The following is a 25,466-nucleotide window of genomic DNA, read 5'->3' as shown; positions in this document are numbered from 1 at the left end:
TTATTTAAGTTATCTAACTATAAAACGTATGGGTGATTTCATATATGGCAAAATGGACAAATTTTTTTAGAAATACAACAAAGGCCAACAAGAATTACAAACATGAAAAATTGTTGCCTTAGCCTGCGTAAAATGACCAAAACACCTTCAGATCTTTGGAAATCCCATTAAAAGATTCAACTCTTCCATTCGAAATCTTCATGCGACCCCATTCGGAAGATATGCCCGTCCGACCACCTATCCTAGAAGAAACAATCACCAAATCACACAACCTCATCGACCTAAAAGGTAATTTAATGGAAGATAAATAAGTTGATAGACAGTGATAGTAGTTTATCACTGTCTATTAGCGGTAGATAACGATAATGTTCTATTAGTGTCTATCATCGATAAACACTGATAAAATACTATCATTGTATAGTAGTGATAGAAGATAAACCAACAACCAAATTACATGGCTTTATCGACCTAAAGGATAATTTAATAGAAGATATGTCAACTGACAGTGTACTATCACTGTCTATCACTAACAGAACACTAGTAGATAATGATAGTGTTAGGGTTGATGTCCTAAATCTCGTGGTTTTCATAGTTTGTAAATTCTTTATATATGAATTATTTATTTAATAAAATAAGATGTTATTTTATTTGACATTTAGTGTGTACGGACCCATCCAATAATCTAAGATCCAAGGTTATTTAATGTAGCTTAAGCATGTTTATGGTTAACATACAAATGAATCTTGTTTAAGTAATAAACAAAACGGTCTGTAGTATATGACTAAGGTTGACTACCTAATCTTAGTGATACTACGAATACGACCCACTTTGCAATTGTTTCAATAGTTATAAAGTGTTACAAACGATTTGATCCTAGTCATTCATGTAGACATATGTGAGTGGGGATATCCTATACAACAAGTTTGTATAAGACTAAACCACAAAATGATTAGTCTCTCCTTGTAACATCATTATTGTAAAAGACTTACATTTCACTAATCTTGACCATAGGATCTCGAAATGGAATGTGTGTACTTCAATTCAGCATGAGATATTATAGATCAACCTGATGGGGTAAAACCTATAGGTTTCAAATGGGTATACAACGTGGTAAGGTATAAACCTTTAAGGTTGGACTAGTGACAAAGGGTTATATCCAAGTTGAAGGAGTTGACTTGAAGAAACTTTCTCAGTCGATGCCATGGTTAAGTCTATCTAGATTCTCTTATCTACTATCACATATTATGACTATGAGATATGAAAAATGGACGTCAAGACTACCTTGTGAATGATAGTCTTTAGGAGAGCATCTACATGCAACATCGATCTTAGAATATAAGATTTGATATTGCGATCAAATCTTATGGCTTTGACCAAGATTTTGAAAAACCTTGTGTCTACGAGAAGATCATCAACGATTCAGTAGCTTTCTTAATGTCGTGTGTAGATGATATCTTACTCATTGGAAATGATGTAGGTTTGTTGAAAGATGAATAAAAGCAAGCCACCCAATTCCAAATGAAATATTTGGATGAGATGCAGTTTGTTATAGAGATCTAAATTACCAGGGATCGTAAGAACAAAATACTAGCCCTATCTCATACATCATATTATTGACAAGATGCTTGTCAGATATTCGATGCACAATTCCAAGAGGGGATTATTACCTCTTAGACATGAGATTATTTTATCCAAGGAATAATGTGCTAAGACTCCTAAAGAGGTTGTATTAGCTGTTGGCGGTCTTATGTATGCAATGTTGTGTACTAGGCCTGACATTTGCTATGTTAGAGATTGTCAATATATACCAGTCCAATCCAGGATTTGATCATTGGACTGTAGTTAACATCATCTTCAAGTATCTTCAAATAATGAGAGACTACATGTTTGTGTATGAGGCTAAGAATTTGATTCTTATAGGATACACAAACTTTGGTTTTCAGACTAATAGGGATTTTAGAAAATGCACATCATAAAAATGTTCACTCTTAACTGAGGGGGAAACAGTCTGACGAAGCACAAAGTAATGTTGCACTACTGACTCTACCATGAAGGCGGAGTATGTAACTGCTTGTGAAGCTACCAAGGAGATTGTATGACTCATAAATTTTTTGATCGATTTGGAAGGCATTTCTGACGAACCCATCGCCTTTATCGTGATAATAGTGGTGCTGTGGTAAATTTTAGGTAGCTCATAAGCCACAACAGAGGAAAGCACATTGAGTGCAAATATAATCTCATCCAGGAGATTGTGCATCAAAGGGACGTGATCGTCACTAAGATCACTTCGGAGCACAATGTTAATGATCCATTTACAAAGGCTCTCATGGCTAAAGTTTTTTAGAGTCATTCGTAGAGTCTGGATCTATGGGACATGCATCATATTGTCTGTGATAGAATAAACATGCATAAAGCGGAAGCAAACAAAATCATTAAGCACTCTAATTACACTTAATTTTAGTTATAAGTATGCTTAAAACAATTTCCATAAAAAAAAAAATGAGGGTTTCATATTACACCTTTGTAGAAATACTATTGATCCTAGCTGAACTCCACGAAATTGATCTGCAAATTTCTAGTAGACCACCAAGAGGAAGTTCTCTACTATTATCAACCTTTGATTAAGTGGTGGAAACTCTCAACTGAGAGGGATTTAGAGAGTTCGAGAGAGTTTGAAAGCCAAAACATTTTTGCTTGAAAAATCTCAAAAAATTGGATTGCATGCCTTCAAATTTATAAAAGGTAAGTATTGAATAAGTTTAAACATGCAAACATTCAAACATTCAGCCAATTAATACCTCAATTAACACTAAGTGAGTGGCAAGGTGACAAAATGTGGAAAAATCCGCTAACAAACTCAATTGTAGGATTTTTTCCACTCAACTTAATTTAAATTTAAATTTAAATTTATTTTTTTAACTTAATTAAATTAAATTGAAAATAATTTATGGGATTAATTTCCTAAATTGAAACTGATTTAATTTAAATAATTAATTAAAAAATATTAATTAATTAATAATTTAATATAGTATATTAAATTAATAAAACACCTAATTTAAACATGAATCCATATTCATGCAATCAATATTTAAGTCAATATTTAAATATTTTAAACTCTCCAATTTACATTTAATTTCGAAAACATTAAAAATTTAATTATATCGAATATAATTATCTAAACCCTGAATTGAATTTGAACATTTCAAATCCAAACCCTAGTTTCAAATTTGAAAACTTCAAATTCACTCAATTTTATAATCCAAGGTTCAATGTTTTATGAGCTAGTAGAGGGACCTTATAGACCTACGAATCATGAGCTACAATGATTTGAGATTAATCGGTTAAACTCTTTAACCCGAGTTAATCAATATTCGTTAACTACCGAGACACAACATTATAGCTCGACAGTTGCACTCTCCTCACTGTAAATATATTCATGTCAATTTGATTTAATCATAATCAGTAAGTCGATCATTCACAGGTCGTTTGTATTTACAGCTAGGTCAAAATTACTGTTGTACCCCCGTAAATACATCTTGCTTTTTAAGCTCCCTCCGATTATCTATTGAATAATTGGTTTATGGTCTAACTAATAAACTATGTCCCTCTTGGCCACGAGAGGCGGTGTCCATTTGTTCAATATCAGGAATCAATACTTAATGGAATAACTTATCTGCTAATGCTCGAACGGGTAGGAGAGAATTCCATCTTGTAAGACTATGTCCCCAGTTATCTATCTAGTCTTATCCCCAAAATGGGAGGTTTGTTGAGCAGTGTTGTTGAACTACTCTATCCTATGCAGATCAAAAAATAGTTTCAAATAAATAGAAGTTCATATTTAGCTCATAATTAAGATCGAGTTACCTTATATCACCGAATTGAAATAGTTAGTTTTAATAGTAAATGGTCGTTATAAAGAAAAAGTGACTATTTCATAGTCCGGTCTTATGCAAAACTCTTTTGCATAGGATGCCCCTACTCGCATGTTTCCACATGAATAATTTTCGGATCACATTGTCTATATCAGTATACAAAGTAGGCCGCATCCATAGTGGTCCCAGGACGAGGTACCCGATCTCATCCATATACTTATAGGCATTTTGTGCTATATAATATAACTTGATCCTCTTTTATGTCTCTACATAAAGTTACTGTATTCATATCATAGCCATGAATTCGTTTATTAGATTTTTATTACATAATGTAGCTTCAATAATACTTTTATTGAATAAATGATTCAATAATACATTTATTGATAAATAGAATGTGTTTCCATGATTACGAACTGCGAGTTTTAGAACATTCTCAATAGTCTTGAGCAAGTGAGAGGACTTTACTGGTTATAATGTATGTGGTGGAACGAACACATGCACAACGGAAGAAAACTGGATCTAAAGTACTATAATTAGATTAATTACAAAGATAAACATGCATGCAATAAAACAAGAAAAGGGGGAAAAGAATGCAACCTTTGTAGTATTTGAATCTTCTCCAAACCAGCTTCAATCTCTCACGAACGGTTCGTAGACTAGCACGAGAGTCTTCTCGACTATTCTCCGACCTTAGAATGGGATGGTGGCATCCGGTGAGTGATTAATTTGGAGAGGAAAAATGCTAAAGCTTTGAGAGGAAACAAGGATGAGATCTTCACATAATCTCATCAAAACCCACTATGGCCAAAAGTTCTTCAAAAACAATAAACACTCAATTTTAAAGATCATTACATGCAAATATGCAACTTTGAGTTTGATGAGAAATTGACACTAAAAAATCCACTAACTCAAAGTGGGATTTAGTAGAACAAGTATCTTTAAATGAAGACAACACTTAGTTATATAAAAGTTAAGATTTCCAACTCACACATATTGAATATTTATTCTTTTCACTATCTTTGTCAAAGTCTAACACTCACCCATCTAACGCCCAAGTCGGGTGTTCCAAGCGACACTAGAATTCAATTTCCAAGTTCGTATTATTTTCCAAACTAATTATTACATCTCATTAGCGGTATTTTTAGGTACAGTTTCCATAAAAGAAAGGCAGGCGCATGGGCTTTAGGCCCTTGCATTGACACGCACGAAGCCCAAGTGCAAAGATGTATCTCCCCAACAGCGTTTCTTCGTCTTTCACGGTTTTCACTCGCTTCCCATTTCTCGCTAGAGATCTAACATTCTCTCTCTCTCTCGCGCGCGAATTATTCCCTCTGATCTCACACCACGTTTGATCTCTACTAGCCTGCTTTGAAATGCTACAGCCTGCATTTGGTCATTGACAGACTCAAATTCCGTAGTTGTTGACATGGCTTTCATGGCTGTACTGGAATCTGATCTTCGCGCGTTGTCCGTTGAAGCTCGCCGCCGTCACCCGGCCGTCAAAGATGGAGCTGAGCACGCTATTTTAAAGGTCCAGCTCTATTCTTGCTCTTATACCACGTGTGGATTGTGCGTTTATTAATTGTATATTTTGATGATTCAATTTTAATAGCTCATTCGAAGCCGCCGGAGTTGAATTTCTGGTTTGAATCTGTGTAGTAAAGGAACGTAAACAAGTAAAGAGTGTAGAATTTCTTGTTCCGATAATATTTTGTTTTGTGTGTATGTGTGTGTGTGTTTTCGGGAGTGTGGGCGTGGGTGCGGGGGCTATTTTCAAGAGAAATGGACCTTTTCTTCAATTTCTCTTGCAATGAGCCAAACTTCAGCTTCTTTGGGCTCGAATGAGAATTCTGGCTAGATTGTTAGCGTTGCAACCTGTTAGCATCAGTCGATGAAGCATGAATGCTACAACATAATTCATGATCTATGCTTCGATATATTATGTTGTCACAAATTTGATCGTGTAGAGTATTGGGAATGTCCTGCATTTTGATATTTATCTTAATTTTTCGGTTTTCAGCTTCGATCAATGTCAAGTCCCAGTGACATTGCAGAAAATGAAGACATCTTGCGAATTTTTCTACTGGCCTGTGAAGCCAAAACTATAAAGTTGAGTGTAATTGGGCTTTCGTCTCTACAAAAGCTCATATCACATGATGCAGTCAGTCCTTCTGCCTTGAAAGAAATACTCTTTACTTTGAAAGATGTAAGTTCTTATAAATAATGGTGTTTTACTGCCTGCTTTACAGCGTTAAGGGAAATTATAAACTTAAATGACTTACTTTCATCAATTACTTTTATTATATTAAGGACTATATACTGCTTATTGTGATTTTCATTATCGGAACATTTATTTGAGTTGATCAACTACTTTTGTTATGCTAAGCTAGTTACAGTTAGCTTATGGTGTTTGATAATAAAATCTTAGTCTACATAACTAATTCCATTTGACACGTAAGTTTGTTATTACCCTTTTGCCACCCAAAGAGCTGTCTGTTTCGATCTAGTGGGTTTTAATTATCGGAAGTGGGATGTCGTTGGTTGGAGAGAAACTCTCTTCGTGCTAGTGGGTTCCAGTTCTCACCCAACTGAAACATAAGTAGCCGTGGCATTTGCCAATTTTAGGCTTGGGAGTAGGGATGTCGACGTTCGTGTTTGGAATCCTAATCCTATTGAGAGTTTTTCTTGTAAGTCTTTTTTAGGCTATTGTTGGATCTCTCTCCTGCTAGTGAGTTAGTTTTTTTTGTGCATTGGAGGATTAAGATCCCTAAGAAAGTTAAGTTCTTTACCCGGTAAGTCTTACTCGACCGTGTGAACACTTTGGCTAGGTTTTTAAGAAAGATGCCTACGTCAATGAGACCTTTTTGTTGTATTATTTATTGGAAGGTGGAGGAAGACTTAGATCACCTTCTCTGGAGATGTTAGGTTGCAAGAGCTGTGTGGAATTGTTTTTTTTTTCAGGAATTTTATCTTGAGTTACCTTGCCAGATGATGTTCACACGACGATCAAGGAGTTCCTCCATCCATCTTTCAGAGAGAAAGGTCGCTTCTTATAGCCTGTTGGTTTATGTGCTTTATCATGGGATATTTGTGGGGAGAGAAACCACAAAGTGTATAGAGGCGTGGAGAGGGAACATTACGATATTTGGTCATTGGTGAGGTTCCATGTTTCTCTTTGGGCTTCAATTTCAAAGTTTTTGCAATTATTCTCTAGATAGCATCTTACTCAGTTAGAAATCTTTTCTCTAAAGTGGTTTTTGCGGGCTTAGTTTTTTGTATGTCCTTACATTCTTTCATTTTTTTCTCATTGAAAGCAATTGTTTATATAAGAATATTCACATGTAGCCAATGTAGAAAATAATGTTGCCTTTCAGGTAATTTTTTCCCCTTTTCATAAGACGTGAAGATCGCATTATACAAACCATCTCCATCCCTGTCTCATCATGATAACACTTCTACTTCCATATTTCCTAGTTATTTTTGTTTTTTTGTTTTTGTTTCCCCCCCTATTTTCTCCCTGAATGGAAGATTGTATCCTTGAACCAATTCATTTCTTTTATTAGTCAATGGAAAGATAGTTCCTTGTCAATGTATATATTCATATAGTTTGTTTGAATTCTCGAATAAAACTTTACTCCTAATAAAGGGATGGAGATGTAATACAAAGGCGAATGACTGATTGCATAATGAGAATTGAACTTTACACCTAACAAAGAGAGCTCCAAAATCATCAAACAATTGTGAATCATGATAAGAGGAAGAAAGGAAGTGTCAAAAAGGGTTCCTCTCGTGTTTTATGAAAATCTTGTCGTGGAACGTATGTTGCTTGGGTGTGACTAACCGAAGGCTTATGATTAAGGATTTGATATTGATTGCAACTTGGTTGTAATTCTTAAGAAATCAATTTGGAGTTCTAGAGCCGTTTGTTGGCTTATCAACCATTAGTTGGAGCTTTTGTGGGCATTAAAATTTCATGAAATGAAGACTCCGTCTACATGAATGATTCTCTTGGGCGTAATAATAGTCTTTCAATCAATTTCAAGTTTGCTGGGATGTGTGTTTTGTTGTGGGACCTTTAGGAGGAGAGGAATAACAAAGTGTTAAAGGAGTTCAGTGGGAGTCTAGTGAGGTTTGGTCCTTGTTGAGATTTTATGTTTCTCTTTGGGGTTCGATTTTGAAGAGTTTTTGTAATTACTCTCTAGGCAATATTGTGCTTTGTTGGACCACGTGGGAAAGCAAAACCACTGATGGTGGTCTCGATTTTGGAGGATTGAAAATTAGAAATTTGGCTTTGATGGCCAAATGGGGATGGATATATTTTCTTGAAACTGATTCTACCAAGTAGTTCAAAGCTCATGGGAAGGGTCCTTATAATTGGCACACTTTTGAATTGCTTCTTTGTCCAATGATTTGGTCTTTGACCATTGGGATGAAGTTACACGCTCTTGGAATATTTTGTTCCAACGAAAATGGAGGATGATGCTTTGTTCACACTGTTTGCCTCCTTCAATGGGTGAGATTGAGGATTAATAGAAGGGGGTAGGTGGGGTCGAGTAGGTTATTTTGTGGGCAACTTCTCTTGAATGCGAGTTAATAGGGTAGGTGGAGATGGGATTATAAAAAGCCTTTCCATCCTTTTCTCTCTTTATCGTTGGTTGGAACAATGATTTTGTTTAAACCTCCATTGTTATGAAGAAGGGTGATTTCTACTATTGTTCCATTGTTATGAGTGACATTTGGGCTCACATTAATTTCATTGTTTCTCTGTAACCTTCGCTGGCTAAGACGTTTTGTAATTACCTAACAATTTTATTTGATCAGGGACCCTTTCTTTAGTTTGCTTTCTTCTATGGGCTCCCTTTTTCTGTATGTCCATGTATTTATTTTTTTCCTTAATGAAGTCTCCATTCACCTAGTGTGCAAAAGTATGTCCGTATTTAGTCTATTGATTTTACAATTATGGTCCTTTCCTAATATTATTATAAGTGTTTGAAAAGGTGAGACACAAAATAAGTCGCGTCTTTTATGAAGCCCCAAGGCTCAAAGCCTTGGGCCTTGGGGCTTTTTCATTATTTTTTTAAAAATAGTAATAATAAGGATTTGTCACATTGCTTTGTGCACATTAAATAAGGATTTCGAAGACTACTCCATTCCGAACCTATGCTTAAATTGGCGGGCTTTCACTTTTCAAGATTGCTAGCAGATTGCTTCTCTGATCAGTTCTCCTCTAGCTAATTAAGTTCGAGTATTTTCTGTAATTCTTCGTTCTCTTTTGTCTTGTCTTGGTTTATGTTGGTTCTATTTGTTCTGGTTTATGTTGGTTCTATTTGTTCTTGTTAATCTTTTGTTTGGGCTAAGTTTTAGCCTTGATTTTGATCCTTAGGCCTTTTTGCTCTTTGTATAATTCTCTTGTACTTTGAAGAGTAGTCTCATTTCATTTTATTAATAAAGAGGCTTGTTTCCATTAAAAAAAGAAAAGGTTTTTCCCTTCTTTATTAACTATTTTTTTGAAACGAAAATGAGACTTTTCATTAAGTTAAAAAAATCAAATCTACTAAGCCTTAATGCAAAATTTCTTGCATTCCGTTTGTTTTTTCCCACTTCACTATGGTTTCTCTTCTTTATGTAGTGCTTTTATATATAGTGTGCATAAAAAAACCTCATTCTTTTTGCACCTTTCGCTTAAGCTTCAGAAGACTATTGCGTTGTATTGTGTCTTTTGCTTTAAAAAACACCAATTATTATTTTGGATAAAAACCAGTCTGTACCCCTAAACTTTGGGGTCCTATCACTCAAAGCTCCAAACTAATAATTGAATAAATTTTAAACTTTCACAAGTTAATTAACTTTTTTAAAAACGGAAACAAGACTTTTCCATTTGAATTAGTTAATTTAAACCCTTTTTTAAGATTTCATTTTAAACAGTTATTGTTATTGGATAATCTTCACACTTGTAAGACTTTTTTAGATGCACGGGTCTATTTTCCGTTATTTCTTCCTTGAAGCTTTTGGTTGGCCCTTATCTCTATTAAGGCTTGTGGAAGTTTCCATATCACTGTTTGTCTCCTTCATTATGTTCTGTTTGATTGGTGTTTTCTTTGAGTGCTGCTTTTCCAAGGTTCCGTTGTTTTTTCGAGACAAGCATCGACTTTAGCTTGTTTGATTTGAAGTTGCCAGAGTTACAGCTTCTTCTTCTTGGTGTTTATCAGAGTTACAGCTTCTTCTTCTTGGTGTTCTCTCTAATCTATTTGCAGGATTTTCATGTCTCATGTTTAACCAGGAGTGTATTTTTTTTTTTCATTACTTGAAGCATACTTGATAAGTTCTTGTTTTGTTTCATTTCCTTGTATTTTGAGCATTAGACTCTTTTCATTTATTCAATGAAAAGTCTTGTTTCATTTTTTTTTAAAAAAGCATGGATTAACATAGAAAAAAAAATCACCATTTCATCTCATCAATGAAATTATAGTATGTTTCTTCTGGAAAAAAGAATAGTTTTGAATAATGTGAGTTTGATCTTTATTCTTGTCTTTGGCATGTCAAGTTGAACATGAAAATGGATTTTCACATTGTTCTGATATAAATTTCTTTTATCCTGCAGCACGCTGAAGTATCAGACGAGACTGTTCAGTTAAAGACACTTCAAACTATACTAATAATTTTTCAATCTCGTTTACATCCTGAAAATGAGGTAATGAGCACTCAGAAAAATGATTATGCTTCAATTTTTGAATTGTATTGCATTTTTACTTTTTCTCCTCTGTGGAATTTTGTATTTATTGAGCAAGTTGTCTCGTGTTCAAGAAAAAGATGACCATTGTGCAAAAAATAGTGCATCATTCACACATAAAAAGGGACAAGCTGAACAGATTTTACTTCTCTTGTTTATTTTGTCTATTTTTTTGTCGATGAGATATTATTTTATGGCAAAAAGCTGAACTTGGGGAGGATCACAGACTCTCGATTGTGTCTGGTTTTTATGTTTTTGCATTATCATTTATTGTGTTCTTTCTTTATATTGTGACTGTGTTGGAATTGTGGAAAACTTTGTTATCTTTATCGTTCATCAATCTATAGACTATCAGGGAAGTCGATTTTCCCCTGTTTTCTGGAATCCGTTGGGGTTTTATCTGTTTGCAGGATAGACCGAAACCCAACACTTCATAGTGGTATCCAAAATTTTCAATTGTATAATTGCAGGAAAATATGGCTCAAGCTCTTGGTATCTGTATTCGGCTTTTAGAAAACAACAGATCTTCTGACAGTGTGCGAAAGTATGTCTGTATTTAGTCTCTTGATTTTACACTTGTGAAATCCTTTTCTAATTTTATTAATTTGGAGAATAATCAATTTACACCTCTAAAACTTTGGGGTTGTATCACTTAAAACCCTAAACTAATAATTGTTTCAATTAAAATCCTAAACTTTTGTAAGTGAACTAATTTAGGCCCTCTTTTAGATTTGGTTTTAAGACCATCAATGCAAGAACTTCGCATGTGTATAAGACTTCTTTAAATATATGGACTGACATAATATTAGACAAAAATGATGGAATAAAATAGATAGTGACAATTTCTCGTTAGTATGGATGATTTTTCTTCTCCTTGTCTCCCTATATTTTTCTCTACTTATTTAGGAAGAATTACATGATACTTTTCTTGCCACTTTACCAGGATTTTGGGAGAAAAATAATGTTATTTAGGTGATTCTGAAAAATGTTATAAATCAGTAATGGAAAGTATGAAAGTTTAAAGTTTTAGATCGACACAATTATTAGTTTTGGGGTATAAATTGATTTTTTTCTCTATTATTATTCATCAGTGACTTGCTAATCTTCCACTTTATCTAAAAAAACCTATTTCATTTGAGTGCTATGCAGTACTGCAGCGGCTACCTTTAGGCAAGCAGTAGCTCTGATTTTTGATCATGTAATTTTTGGCGAGTCACTTCCGGCTGGAAAGTTTGGTACTGGAAGTCAAAGCTCTCGAACCAGTATGGTTATTTCTGACGTTGATCGTAACATCAATAGCTCAGAGTATGCTTGTCATTTGTTTGACATTAATAATGATTACTTTACTCTCAGTTCACAGCTTTCCGTGGATGGTTAATATTTTGTTGTGCTATTTGAATGTTATTTAATGTGTGCCTATTGGAGTTCACTTTTTGTGCAACCCATGTTTATTTAACATTGAAATAGAAGGAAAACTATTGTCTTCCTCTTATCTTTTATTTCGTTGGGAGGATATCTGGTTGTCCAATTTATTTGTTTTGGATGAAATATCGTGCTTTCAAGAAAAATAAATGAATACAAAAGGGGCTACAAAAACCACAACCAGAGAAAACAACCATCTTTTTTTATGTTCTGTACTATGTGCTATCTCTTCTGTATTCTCCGTCAATTACCAAATTTGTTTTCCATAAAAAGGGGCAGAAAACTGTTATTATGTACCGTAAGCATGGTGTTATGACTTGAGCTACTATATTTCACTAATCCTGGCATGAACAGGACACTGAAAAATGGGTCTCTTTCTGGAGGGCCATTGTTGAAGCGAGAGAACTTGACTAAAGCGGGGAAGCTTGGGCTACAATTGCTTGAAGATCTGACAGCTCTTGCAGCAGGTGGATCTGTATGTATTTACTTTTAAGCTATTAGAACCTCTTTATTTTTTTCTTTTTATTTTCTTTAAATAATATAAATAAAAAATCAAAATAAAAAACTAAAGTAAAAGATACGAAACTTATGTAATGAAAATAGACTCATACTCGATGGATACAAACTCCATAAGGAGTGACTAAAAGGAATAATAAATAATAAGAGACTGTTTAGGCCTTTAGGGTATTGAGTTGGTTATTATAGTCTGTGAGAATTATAATAATATGTTGGTTATAATAGTCTATTTTTAGGGTGCAAACTATTTTAGTCCAAACTACAAATAAGGAGAGAGGATGGTTACAAACTAGTAAATACAAACAATGAGAGTTTTCAGCTAGTTTTATTGTAGCTAAGTGATTATAGTAATTGAGAATTTCAACTATTATAATGGGAGGCTCGAACATTGAGTGGGCTATAATGGCCCATTTCATGCACGGCAAGTTGGGGCCTGAACACCCCCGAAGAGAGTTAAGCTATTAAATTGTGAATTAAGATAATTCTTGCACACCTTTGGGATTTTTTTTCTTATGCTAAAACTAGTTCAGAAATTAGTCTACATCCTCACATTCTTCCCTTTGGTATTTATATTTTGGAAGGGAAACGAGTCTCTTTATTGATATAATAAAATGAGACAAAACTCAAAGTACAAGAGAGATATACATATACCAAGAGCTTAACATATGAGTCCTATGGATCAGGAGGCACATTCGGACATCTCAACTAGGTTGACACCCCAACGCCTTCATCATTTCCTACAACCTATATTTAAAGGAAAGAAAAGCCCTTGCAATGAAGAATTAATAGATCAAAATAGACTACATCCATGTGAAAAGACAAACTAAACCGTAAATACAATCATAAAACCAGAAATACAGCAAACAAAATACAAAATAAATCTGTCCATGACTCCATTAATGGTCTGGAAAGATGAATGATCTCCAATTTAAGCAAAAATCCTGAATAGAATAGTCTTCAAATTGTTTTGACAATATGCACCATGAAGATGCATTCATTTGGGCAATCTCGAACCGATCCAACCAACAAAGGGACCTATCATGAAACACTCTTTGATCCCTTTAGTATTTATATCTTTTCTGTTATCTGCGATAGGGAAATTGTGGTTAAATAGTTTATTTGTTTGTTTTTTTGTTTTTTGTTTTCCCTCTCTCTCTTGTTTTGTTTTTTTTTTTTTTTGTTTTTTAAATTTAATTTTTTCCAATTTCTCAGTAAATGACAATGATTTTCTTCAACAGGCAACTTGGTTACGCCCGATTTCTTTCCAGCGCACCTTTGCCCTTGATATACTAGAGTAAGCTCTCTTCTTAGAAGGTTTTGTATACTTTAATCACTGTTTCAAAATAATTTTTGATTAAGATACTTTTCCACCATATCATACAATGAAAGACACCGATAGACTTCTACTAGCGTCTATCAGTGATAGAGGCTGATAGAATTCTATCATTGATAGAGGCTGTTAGAAGTCTATCAGTGTCTATCAGTGATAGAAACTAATTGAAGTCTAAAACGATTAAATTTTACTATTTTATGCAAATAGTTTCCCTTATTTTTCTATTTTTGAAAATCTCCCAAAAAAGAATCACTTTTTCACTTATATCTATTCCTTCTAGACAGTACAAAGAGTAATAACTTTGATTATCGACTCAAATTTTTATTTTACTTAAAATTAATGATTAATTTGGTTTCAACATTTTAAATACAAGAGACGTTGGAAAAAAAAACCATTTTAAATACAACAAATACACATGCAGAAACATTTTGTAGCTCCAGTTTTGTTTATATAGTCATTCTAGAAAAAATCGATTAGTCTTCCTAATCCTAAGGATGTGGGAACTAAATAGATATCATTGACAAAAATCATTTAGTCTTCCTAATCCCTTAGTTTAATTGTTTTGTTTGTAAAAGGCCTTCTGTATTTGGTTTCTGTTTAAAACCGGTTAGTGTTAGTTTTATTATTTGTAACCTGCCAAGCAAGTAACCGGTTGCTCCCTCTTTCCTATTTGAAGAGGATACTGTATCCACTTCTACACATTGAATAAAAACCTCTTCAAGAATTTCGTTCGACAAAGACTCATTCTTTATCAAGTGGTATCAGAGCACTATGCAAACAGTTTATGCAGCTGTAATTACAAATAACTTACTTTCGAAAGCATTTCTCTCTCCAAATGTGCCACAAAGGCGCCCTATAAAGGGCCATTGGAGAAACAAATGATCAGACTTTTCTTCCTCTCTCATACATAACCTGCAACTAGATGGGGAGACAGTTCAGGAGCTAAACTTTCCTACAACCTTGTCATCCATGTCGAGACTTCTAAAGGCCAAAGACTAGAGAAAGACCTGTACCTGTGTGGGTTTGTTAGAGAAGTTTTAAAAGGCTGATTTTACAGTGTATACTGCATATTCTAGAGCCTACAAGGGACAAACAAATTCGATCCACACTTAAGTAAGTCGAGTTTAATTTTTCCATGAGGGCCACTCAACTATTTAACTATCTGTCAAAAAGGCCTCTTCGAAGGCCCAAGTTCCTGATTTGGCTGTTATTATCCCAACAATTGGAAATGGAAGTCTCTATTTTGCAAAAGACGCAATTGTAAATGGAGGTGCCTCTGTTTCCTTCTCTCTTCCCCTCCCCTTTCTAGGCTTCATCAGTTAGCCTTTAGATGGTTCTTCTTCAGATTCAGCAGGTTTTATGATAAGTATGATTCAGCAGGTTTTATGATTCAACAGGTTGTCCTTTGCTTTGCTTGAAGAAGAGTTTGCTGTATCGGGACTTGTGTTTGGATCCAAGGTTGGTTTTTTTGAACCACCATTTATTTTTTCCCAGTTGGCCCTTCTTGCTGTCCATCTTTTCTGCTTTTGGCTTTTATCTTCTTCAATGGTTGTGGTCACCGAAACAATTTCTGAGAGACTTGTCATTGGGTGGAGATGTGCCTTTTCTTGAATATATTTTGTCAAAGTCCATCAAGAAACCAAGCTATTTGTTGGTTTTCACTCTCGGCAAGGTTGTTTCTTGCACTCAGCCTTTGGAACTCTTCTGTATACACTTCAATGCTTCTTGACCCCTGTTTGTAATGTTGGAATTGGCTGTACTACAATCTTTCATAGTTAAGTGGAAGAAATCTCTTCTTCATGTGTTTAAGCATTTTTGGCCAGCTTTGGATAGGAGGTTTTCTATAAATTTTTCTATTCGCTTGGAGTTGATCCCACCATGCAAATGCTCCACTTTTTAGTTTAAAGGACACAAGTTTTACCTTTCGATCCTTGGGTGTGCATATGTAGTCAAAAAAAACTTTCTACCTCCTTCACCCAATCAAGAAAAACTTCAATATTCATTCATCCAGTGTAGTAGGGAGGTTGATTTTCATTTTGTATTCAGAATCTTGTCTCCACGGAGGTCCTCTTTGCATTCCCTAAACTCGGGCCAATATTGTTCCAAATCTTGATCAACCTCTTGGAAATCTTGAAGGTCTTGGTTGTTGTAGTTGAACCTCTGTCTATAAGACTGGCCGGCTGGCATGTTCTCCTAGTTTTGTGTCTTCTTCCAAGGAATCAGAATCAAACCCTAAAAGGGTTTGTGGCATTAGTATGGCTTGTTTACGAGGCCTAGGTTGTGGTCTCCTTTGGCCGATCCCTCTTAGTTGCATGAATCTTGGAGGGATTCTTGGATGTTCTTGAATTCTTGGAGGGGTGAAATTTTGAGGAACACGGTTCTGTCCACATAAAGTTCATCCTCTTTGATGGTTATCTCTGAATTCTTGGTGCAATTAATCCACAACAGATTTGGAATTTTCTTGAAGGTCGACCCTATAAGAATCTGCTGCACATTATTCTTGAATTCATTATAAAAAACCCAACAAATATTAAAGCATTCAAAAAGAGATCTCCAACAATTATTGGCATAGGCACAATCAAAGAATAAATGCGGTAGATCTTCCCTTTCTGCTTTGCATAAAACACACCAATTAGGAGATAAACGGTGAGAAAATAGCTTCTGTTGTAAAACAGAACAATTAAGCATTCCAAACAGCATGATCCAAACTGTAATACTCACTCTTCGAGGACACTTGGACTTCCCTAAAGCTTTATGTAAACAATTATCAAGGGGGGAAGCCAAAGAGAGACGCCTGACCAATGATTTTAATTAAAAAGAACCACTAGCTTCAAGAGACCAAGAACGTGTATTTGGCAATCCTTTACCTCTTTCTTGGAAACAGTTCTCAATAGATTTTGAAAATTTATAATCTTTTCTTCTTTTAAGAGTCCCAATAGTTCAAAACCAATCCATTTGGGTTGAGGGCTATTCCAAACAAGGTCGGGAAATTGATTTTAAGTGGGATTCTGTCTAACTAGGGGTCATGCCAGAAGGCTATTCGGCTGCCATGTCCTAATTTATACACTGCTAGCACTTCCACTTTCATCCAGGATCTTGAGATACTTATCCAATGACTACGAAGACTACAACTCACCTTACCCGAAGTGTGCTAATCAAAGTGCTACTCCCGTGAGTACTCTTAACAACTTGACTCCAAAGAGAAGTGTTCTCATTCATGAAACACCAACCCCACTTTGCTAATAATGCCAAATTCCTAGCTTTTAAACCTCCTAAGGCAAGGCCTCCGTCTTCTTGCTTTCTAGAAACAATCTCCCATTTCACCAAGTGGTTTATCTTACCTCCTTTATGACCCTCCCAAAAGAAATTCCTTATAATTCTTTCTAAAAGTGAGATCACCTTTTCTGGGAAAAAAAAAAGAGACATATAATAAGTTGGTAGATTAGAAAGAACTTACTTACAAAGCGTTGCTCTTCCTCCTTTCGACAGATTATATCTTCTCCATCTACTACCGGCTGTCAAAGCTCCACCTTTTTAGGGTAGCCATCCAATGGAAGGCCAAGGTATAAAATAGGGAGGTGTTCTATTATGCAGTTTAACCTTGAAGCTACTACTAGCAGTTCATCTTCTTCAACATTGATTCCACATAGAGCAAATTTTTCCCAATTGATTTTCTGTTTGGAGCACCACTCAAATATTGCAAGAGTTTTTCTAAGATTATCAATCATTTCATCCTCATATTTGCAAAACAACAAAGTATCATCTCCAAATTGAAGAATGGAAATGTGAACTTTATCCTTTCCCACCAAAAACTCTTCATATTTCCCTTTTTCTTGACGTTTAGCAATTAAAGTACTTATAACTTCGCTAACTAAGAGAAATAGGCAAGGAGAGAGGGGTCCCCTTGCCTAGCAATTATTCTTACTCTTGGTCTTTCATTAATGAATATGGAGAATCTTTGGTTAGAAATACAACCCATAATCCATGTAATCCATCGGGAATGAAAGTTTTTTCCATGAAGAACTTTTTCAAGAAACTCCCAATGTTCTTTGTTGAAGGCTTTTTCTAGATCAAGTTTTAATATCCAACCTTTTTTCTTGTCGGATTTGGATATATAATCCTCCACTGCCTCGTTTGCAATACGATTCGGATCTAGAATTTGTCTCTCAATGAATGCACTTTGTGTAGGGGTTATTATACTTGGCATGATCTTTTTAAGTCTCTCCACGATAACTTTGGCTATTATCTTATAGACAAGAGTGGTTAAGCTGATGGGTCTAGAATCAATGTAAAACCCCTGCTCATCCAAGGGTAATATCACAATCTTCCTATATAGAATGCAACTCCCGAGGTATGTCGGATTTGTTGAGAGGGCCAAAAATGAATCCTTCTTCCTTTTCTGTCCCCTGTTTTTCTTCTTCTTGGAATAGATAAACCAATGCCCTGTCAATTCCAACTAAATCTTCATTGGCCTCGTCTTCTTCTTCCGAATCTTCGTTTTCAAATTCCTCACTGCTCACACTTGCAATTGACTCTTCATCGTTTTCTTGTGAGAGACTTCTTGAATTGTATGAATCATTGCTTGAAGTACCTTGCACAAAAGAGATATTTGGGTCCGATACTTTGTTGACTGAATGAACAAAAGAATTTCGCTTAGAATTTAAATTAACTGACCTTTCCGTATTGCTGTTGGGAAGTTGAAGCCTAACACAACATTCCTCGAGAAGATCCGAATTTGCAATAAAGGACCTTGATTTGATAAAGGATCTTCGTTTTCGTGCAAAATGTTTAGAAATGGCTTGAAAAGATGAGTACACCTTTTAGTAATCGAGGGGACTTCGATCTCTCTGCTTACAATAGTCTTCTGAGTAGTCGGGGAGGCTTCTGGTATTAGAGAATTCTGATCTACTGATTTCTTTTGAAGGGAGAATGACCAACTTCAGCTTCCATATTGTTATTTAATACAATTTCGGCTTGAGTAATGGGAGAATTCCAAGCGATAGGTGCTGCTGTAAATTCTGCCTTTTTGAATTTTTCAAAGACCATCGAGGGATGATCAATAAACACTTTTTGAAATTTTGTTTTCCCGCTTACTAATGTTGTATCGATTCGGTTATCCTCTTCAGGGACATCTGATAAAATTGGAATGATACAGAAAAGATTTGCATGGCCCCTGCTCAAGGATGCACACACAAATCAAGAAATGATTTTTTGCCTAGTTTGATTATGAAAATCATGGATCATGCTCCAATGTATATTTATTGTGAAGTAATGCAGTCAAAGGTCTCCTGTCAAGTTACGGATGGAACAAAATCAGCGTATATTTCAGGGATCTTCTTGTTTACATTTTGAGTGGTTTGATTTAGCTCATTTAATAACCTCATCATGGTGCTCTCTTTCAGAAAGTTTCAAGGGTTTTATGGAGTTCGGGGAGATTTAATGTTGCTTTCTAGTTACTTTTCTTGGTATCGTTATAGTTTCCTTTGTACTTTTTGTAAGCGGTTTCTTTGTATTTTGGAGCATTAGTCTCATTTCATTTTCTTAATGAAAAGTTTGGGATCCTTTTCAAAAAAAAAAAAAAAAAATCTACTAGCTGCATCATCAATTACTCAAGTGGGGTTTAATGATGATTCAAGGAAATGGATTTTGAAGGCTTCAGGCACATTCACAGTGAATTCGTTATGTAGCAAGGGCTGTTTCCTCCTCTTTATGAAAAGATTTGTTCTCTGCATTATGGAAATCAAAGTCTAATTCTTTCATCTCTTTCCATTTTTACAAGTCCCCGTGTTAGGAGTTTGGATGTGTGTTTTTCTGAAATGGCTGTGATCTTTTTGGAATTGGAATCGTTGATCATACAAGAGATACTTCTATACTCGTACATGGAGTCTCATCATAATTCTTCACTAATTTAATGAGTTTCCTTTCTTCATGTTCTTTTTCTTAATTTTTATTTGTTGCTTGTAGGTTCATTTTGTCAAATTATGTTGCTGTTTTCAGGATATTAGTTCCATATGAACAGGTGATTACTATTGCTTACCTTAGAAATCTATCTTTTTGCATTTATCTGTGTTTTTTTTTTTGTTTTTTTTTAATGTAAGGTTTAAAGCTGAAAGGATTGCTTAAAAATCAAACAGGTTTTGCGCCATCAGATATGTTCCCTTCTCATGACATCACTTCGTACAAATGTGGAGGTAATTAATTTGGATAATTTGTTTAATAAATCTTTAAATTTGATAGCCATTCTTGTTGAGATCTTGGTAATGATTGGCTTCCTTTTGCCCCTTCCCATGTCATGTTAGCTTGAAGGGGAAGCTGGGGAGCCTTATTTTCGACGACTGGTCTTGCGGTCAGTTGCCCATATAATCAGACTATATAGTACATCCCTCATCACTGAATGTGAGGTCTGTTTTATGAGAATAAACTTTTTAATTGTGACATGAAAATTTGGATATGAACTTCATTAATTGTTGTTTTGTTATTGTTTAACATCCTTAACTCCTGGTATACGCATATCCAACCTTAATTAGTTCACAGATTTCAATACCAAGACTTGACTGCTTCATATGTGTCTGACTTTCTGTCAACTGTTTCAGTTCTTATTTATATGTTTTTTTAAACAAGCAATAACTCATTGATATAATGAAAAGAAAAATGTTAAAAGGGGTACAACTTACAAAGGGGGTGAGAGAGAATAAAGGAAGCAAAAAGGAAAAATCAAGAACTCAGAGAAAGAAGCAAAATCAAGAACTTTAGAGATAAATCAAGCAAATAGAGGTCAGCTGAGAGAACAATAAATCTGCTAAAGAACAATGGATTTTTCAAATAATCCCACCTTCTTTGAACCAAAAATCTTTAGAGCTTGCAAATCAAGGCTGAGGTGAAGATGGAAGACAAGGCGTATTATCGTCGATGGTTTTCACGCTGCGCAATCCCTTGGTTTGTTGGAGAGGACAAGAGGTCATGAGTTGCTCAAACAATCCCAATCAATCTCTCTCACAGTACAAGAATAAAAAATGACTATTTATACTGGAGTGAATGGTTATCTTGATTCTCCACTAACCACTCCAAAAGGAGCTGCAACAACCAAAAAGAAACACACAGTGACTGAAACACTACCAAAAAGTAAATTTCAACCGGAGCTTATGGAAAAGTGCTGGATGCTTATTTACGGGCCTAGAGCAACAAATCTTCTAATTCCAGAAAACTTAGAGCAATCACACAATTCTATGAGATGAAAGGCTAAAAGACAATGTGAGGAGACCTAAGCTTTTTCAACAGCAAAGAAACCGAGAGCAACAACCACAAGATAACCAATGGGAGCTCCAAAACACCAACCAAATTGTGGTATAATAATCGAACATCTCCTCATTATTGCATCTGATCCTGTATTTCATAAGTGGACTAAATACATTGAGGTCGTCTGTCATTTTATATGTAAGAAAATATGATGCAAGTCTTGTGTGTTTCTTGGTTATTCTTGGGGTAGTTATTTGTTTTCTAAGGCTTACGTACTTGGTTCCTTGGTTTCTGTATTTTAGTTCTAGTTTTTGAAGAACCATTTTTTGTAATTTGGTCTCAAGACCTTTATTTTAGGAGGATAGTTAATTGTGTTGCCGGCTGGTTGTAAGTTGGAGACATTTTGAATAAAATTTTAATTCCAGACTCGAGTTCCATCAAAGTACAACAATGTTGAGTATCTATGGGAAACGTGAAGACTGGAGAACCATTAAGAAACATCTTTATGGAAGCATCAAATGGAGCATGTACAGATGATTGTTCTTTGTACTTCTGAGCATTAATCTTTTTTCAATATTTCAATGAAAATATTTGTTTCCTTTAAAAAACAATATTGTCTTCTTACCTTCTCTTACTTAGGTTATCCTTGTATTCTTCTTGTTATATATCTCTATAGTGAATGGAATAGAGTTTTCTCATCTTCTCACAAACGATACACCACAAGGGATAAAGAGAGTTGTAGGGATGTCTTTTCTTATTCGTATTTTTTACACCTCTTAGGACTATAGTCCTAAAAGTTGATCATAGGAATTCTTTGCTTCCATAGGGTCTTAGACATGTGCTTAGACTTGAATGATTTTCACTCTCCTCTTAAATGTAAGATGACCGATCGATTGGTAAGGTACTAGATGGTCAGCACCTAAACTCTGGGTTCTCTTTGGCTGCAAGACCAACAATGCTTGTACAAGGAAAGAAGAGTTATCCAATGTAATGGCTTCCCTTCCGTTGGAAGCTCCCATGAGCTGAAGGTTCCCTCTAGTTGTCATCTTACAACATACTTTTGGAGTTGTAGCCTGAGAGCATTACTTTTAGTGGCTGATCAGTAATCCAGAATTTCTCTTAAGATTCATGATTACAACCTACTGCAAAGTGCCAATTTTGAATTTGCTTGCAGCTCCTATGAGATTTTGCAGAAGGGATGGATTTCCAAGGCTCCACCCACTAAAGCCAAATGTCTATATTCATATATCGAGATTTTTGTTTTTCCTTATAGAGGTTTTCCATTTTTAATATAATATGATAATAAAATCACTATTTTGAACTCATTATTGAGTTTCTAGTTATATACTTGTGCACAGATATATATATGTTGAAATTAGGGTTTTGTACCCTAGGGTTTCCCTGTTCTCTATTTAAGCTGTTGGTCTACTGTATTCCATTGTATCAGTTTCTAATAATAATTCCCTTATCCCGTGGTTTTTCTCCCTAATTAGGGTTTTTCCACGTAAATTCTTGGTGTGCTATTTTCTTTTCCCTACTCTATTTTTCATCCTGGTATCAGAGCATGGAGATGAAACCCTGGCCACCATTGAAGAAAATCCAATAGGAGAATCCCAAACCAATAACCCAGATATAACCACTGTTATCCAAAAAACCATTGATAGATACTTTCAAACCCTTCTTCCCCACTTCCGTGAAGACCAGCTGCTGCCGCCCTACCCATCGTCGACTGTTTCTGTCGAGCCAGCTGCCTCCCTCGAAGTCCCAACTGCCGGCTCCCTCGAAGACCCAACCACAAGCCGCAACACCCAACCGCACGTTACCTGTTTGAATCAGCTGCACGCGAACGATGGGATTTTTCCGGTTCAGACGCGCGCAGAGGAGGTCGACCAGTGACCAGCCACGTGAAACCGGTCCGTCCGGTCCCAGACGATGCCGACCGAAGCTGTGGAGCATCGATCTGTTATACCCAGCGTCGACTGGACCAGATCTGCGATGCCAGAGCTCTGATCTGCTATTTCCGGTGCTGGACTGTGATGCTCGATGCCGATCAGTCAAGTTTCCGTCCTTCGAGAGTGCCGTCGGCCTTCTCCTCTTAGATCGGAGCCTCATCCCAGTCTTTGCTGCACCAAAGGACAGATGAAAGAGGTATGGGTATTTTCCAACCAGGTATGAGCAATCGACTGGGGCAGTTTTCGCCGAGTATGGATGAGTTTGGAGGGGGCGAGTCTTCATTATACCACCAGGACCAAGGAAATATAATCAAAGATCGAGTTACCCAGTTGCAGTTGCAGATTAAACAACAGAACAAGGTGTTTCAACAGTAGCTTGCTGCTATTGGGGAAGCCATGGGATCGAAATCCAAGATCCAATCAGATCTAAATCCATATCCTGAAAACTTGGTAACTTCGTTCCCTACTTACTCCTCAAATTTATGTTCTGGAACTATAGGCAATTCTTCTGGAATTATTATAGGGGAAAGTTGAATGGTGATAATTACTTCTCTTGGTCCCAATCTATTAAAATGACTCTTGAGGACCATCATAAATTTGGATATCTGACAGGTGAAATACCAAAACCAATGATCGGTGACCCCCAAGAGCGAATGTGGAAAGGAGAGGATTTTTTGTTGAGATCAATTTTGATTGGCAGTATGGAACCTCAGGTTGGAAAATTTTTATTGTATGCAGCTACAGCCTGTGATATTTGGGAGACAGTCCAGAAACTCTACTCCAGGAGACAGAATGCCTCACGTTTGTATACTCTACGTAAGCAGGTCCATGAATGCAAACAAGGAACAATAGACGTTACCGCTTACTTTAACAAGCTATCTCTGTAAGGCAAGAGATGGATTTTTGCCGTGAGATGATCTGGAACTGTCCTTGTGGAGTGTTATATTATTAGTCTGAAGAAACGGATCGCGTGTATGACTTTCTTGCAGGTCTCAACTCTAAATTTGATACAGTGTGCAGTCGTATACTGGGGACCAGACCTATACCATCCCTAATGGAGGTCTGTTCAGAAGTTCACCTGGAAGAAGATAGGTCGAGAGCCATGAACAGTACACCTATAACACCAATAGATTCCACTGCTTTCAAAACATCAGGCCCGATACAAGATAAATAGAACAGTAAGCCGCCCCCAGTGTGTGAACATTGCAAGAAATCCTGGCACACTAAAGATCCGTGCTGGAAACTCCACGGCCGATCGCGTAATTGTAAGAAATGACAGCTAAGTCGGGCTCTCGTAGATGAATCTGTTACTGAAGATACTCAGACTAAACTACTCAGAACACTACTACAGTGGGTGTAAGTGCAATCGCCCATACAGGTACTTTTCAATCTTTTGGTCTTGTGAGTATAACTGGTAATAAACCGTGGATATTAGACTCAGGAGCCACAAATCACCTCACTGGCTCTTCTGATAAATTTTTATCTTATCAACATGGTACTGGAAATGAAAGAATCAGAATTGCAGATGGGTCCTTTGCTCTTGTTGCTGGAAAAGGACGAGTGTCACCTTTTGCCGACTTAGTACTCCAAGATGTGTTGCATGTGCCAAAAGTGTCTTACAATCTATTATCTATTAGTAAGCTAACAAGAGATTGGAAGTGTTGTGTTAGTTTCTCACCTGATGATGTTGTGTTTTAGGATCTGACCTCGGGGAGGACGATTGGTACTGCCAGGCATGACAGGGGACTCTATTTCCTTACTGAAGAAGCTTCTTTTAGGCTATGTGATAGGACTAGTTTGTTTTCTTCTCATTTTTCCATTTTTGAAACTGATTATATGTTGTGGCATTATCGTCTTGGCCATCCTAATTTCCAGTATATGAACTATTTGTTCCCTCATCTTTTTCGCAATATTAATATCTCTAAATTGAAATGTGATGTGTGTGTCCAGACAAAACAGCCTCGTGTTTCTTTATCTTCTCAGCCCTATAAGCCGTCTAAACCATTTACTCTATTCCATAGTGATGTCTGGGGTCCTTCACCAGTCACTACCATAACTGAGAAGCGTTGGTTTGTAACCTTTATTGACGATCATACTCGTCTAACCTGGGTTTTCCTGCTGACAGATAAATCAGAAGTCACTTCAATTTTCCAACAATTTTACAATTCCATAGAAACCCAGTTCAACGCTAAAATCGCTATTCTCAGAAGTGATAATAGTCGAGAATACCTTAGTAACACCTTACGAGAATTCCTTACCTCCAAAGGTGTTGTCCATCAGAGTTCCTGTGCGTACACTCTTCAACAAAATGGAGTGGCCGAACGGAAAAACCGTCACCTAGTCGAAGTTGCCCGCTCTCTTATGTTGTCTACCTCTCTTTCCTCTTATTTGTGGGGTGATGCCAT

The 25,466-nt window shown here is 36.0% G+C and overlaps 1 protein-coding gene and 1 non-coding gene across 4 annotated transcripts in view; both read left to right on the top strand.

The window, feature by feature from the left end:
* Positions 1–5,070: 5,070 nt before the first annotated feature.
* The window catches only part of LOC120071257 (protein MON2 homolog), a 59,773-nt gene continuing 39,377 nt past the window's right edge, over positions 5,071–25,466 (top strand). Inside the window, exons 1-10 of one of the 3 annotated variants that reach the window (XM_039023416.1) lie at positions 5,071–5,403; positions 5,893–6,078; positions 10,474–10,563; positions 11,073–11,146; positions 11,752–11,907; positions 12,379–12,499; positions 13,779–13,834; positions 19,838–19,892; positions 20,008–20,064; positions 20,173–20,274. In XM_039023416.1, coding sequence (XP_038879344.1) covers positions 5,299–5,403; positions 5,893–6,078; positions 10,474–10,563; positions 11,073–11,146; positions 11,752–11,907; positions 12,379–12,499; positions 13,779–13,834; positions 19,838–19,892; positions 20,008–20,064; positions 20,173–20,274 — 1,002 coding nt within the window. In that variant the 5' untranslated portion in view covers positions 5,071–5,298. Of the gene's footprint in view, positions 5,404–5,892; positions 6,079–10,473; positions 10,564–11,072; positions 11,147–11,751; positions 11,908–12,378; positions 12,500–13,778; positions 13,835–19,837; positions 19,893–20,007; positions 20,065–20,172; positions 20,275–25,466 lie in introns of those variants that run through there. The other 2 variants (XM_039023417.1, XM_039023418.1) reach the window with 2 other exon arrangements.
* Positions 18,989–19,086, top strand: LOC120072419. Its single transcript, XR_005480478.1, has one exon. It is a non-coding gene; the product is annotated as a U6 spliceosomal RNA (small nuclear RNA).

Source organism: Benincasa hispida, chromosome 2 (assembly GCF_009727055.1).
Source record: "Benincasa hispida cultivar B227 chromosome 2, ASM972705v1, whole genome shotgun sequence".
NCBI lineage: Eukaryota > Viridiplantae > Streptophyta > Magnoliopsida > Cucurbitales > Cucurbitaceae > Benincasa > Benincasa hispida.
Note: the sequence above shows the minus strand (reverse complement) of the source record. Positions and strands in the feature narration are given on the sequence as shown.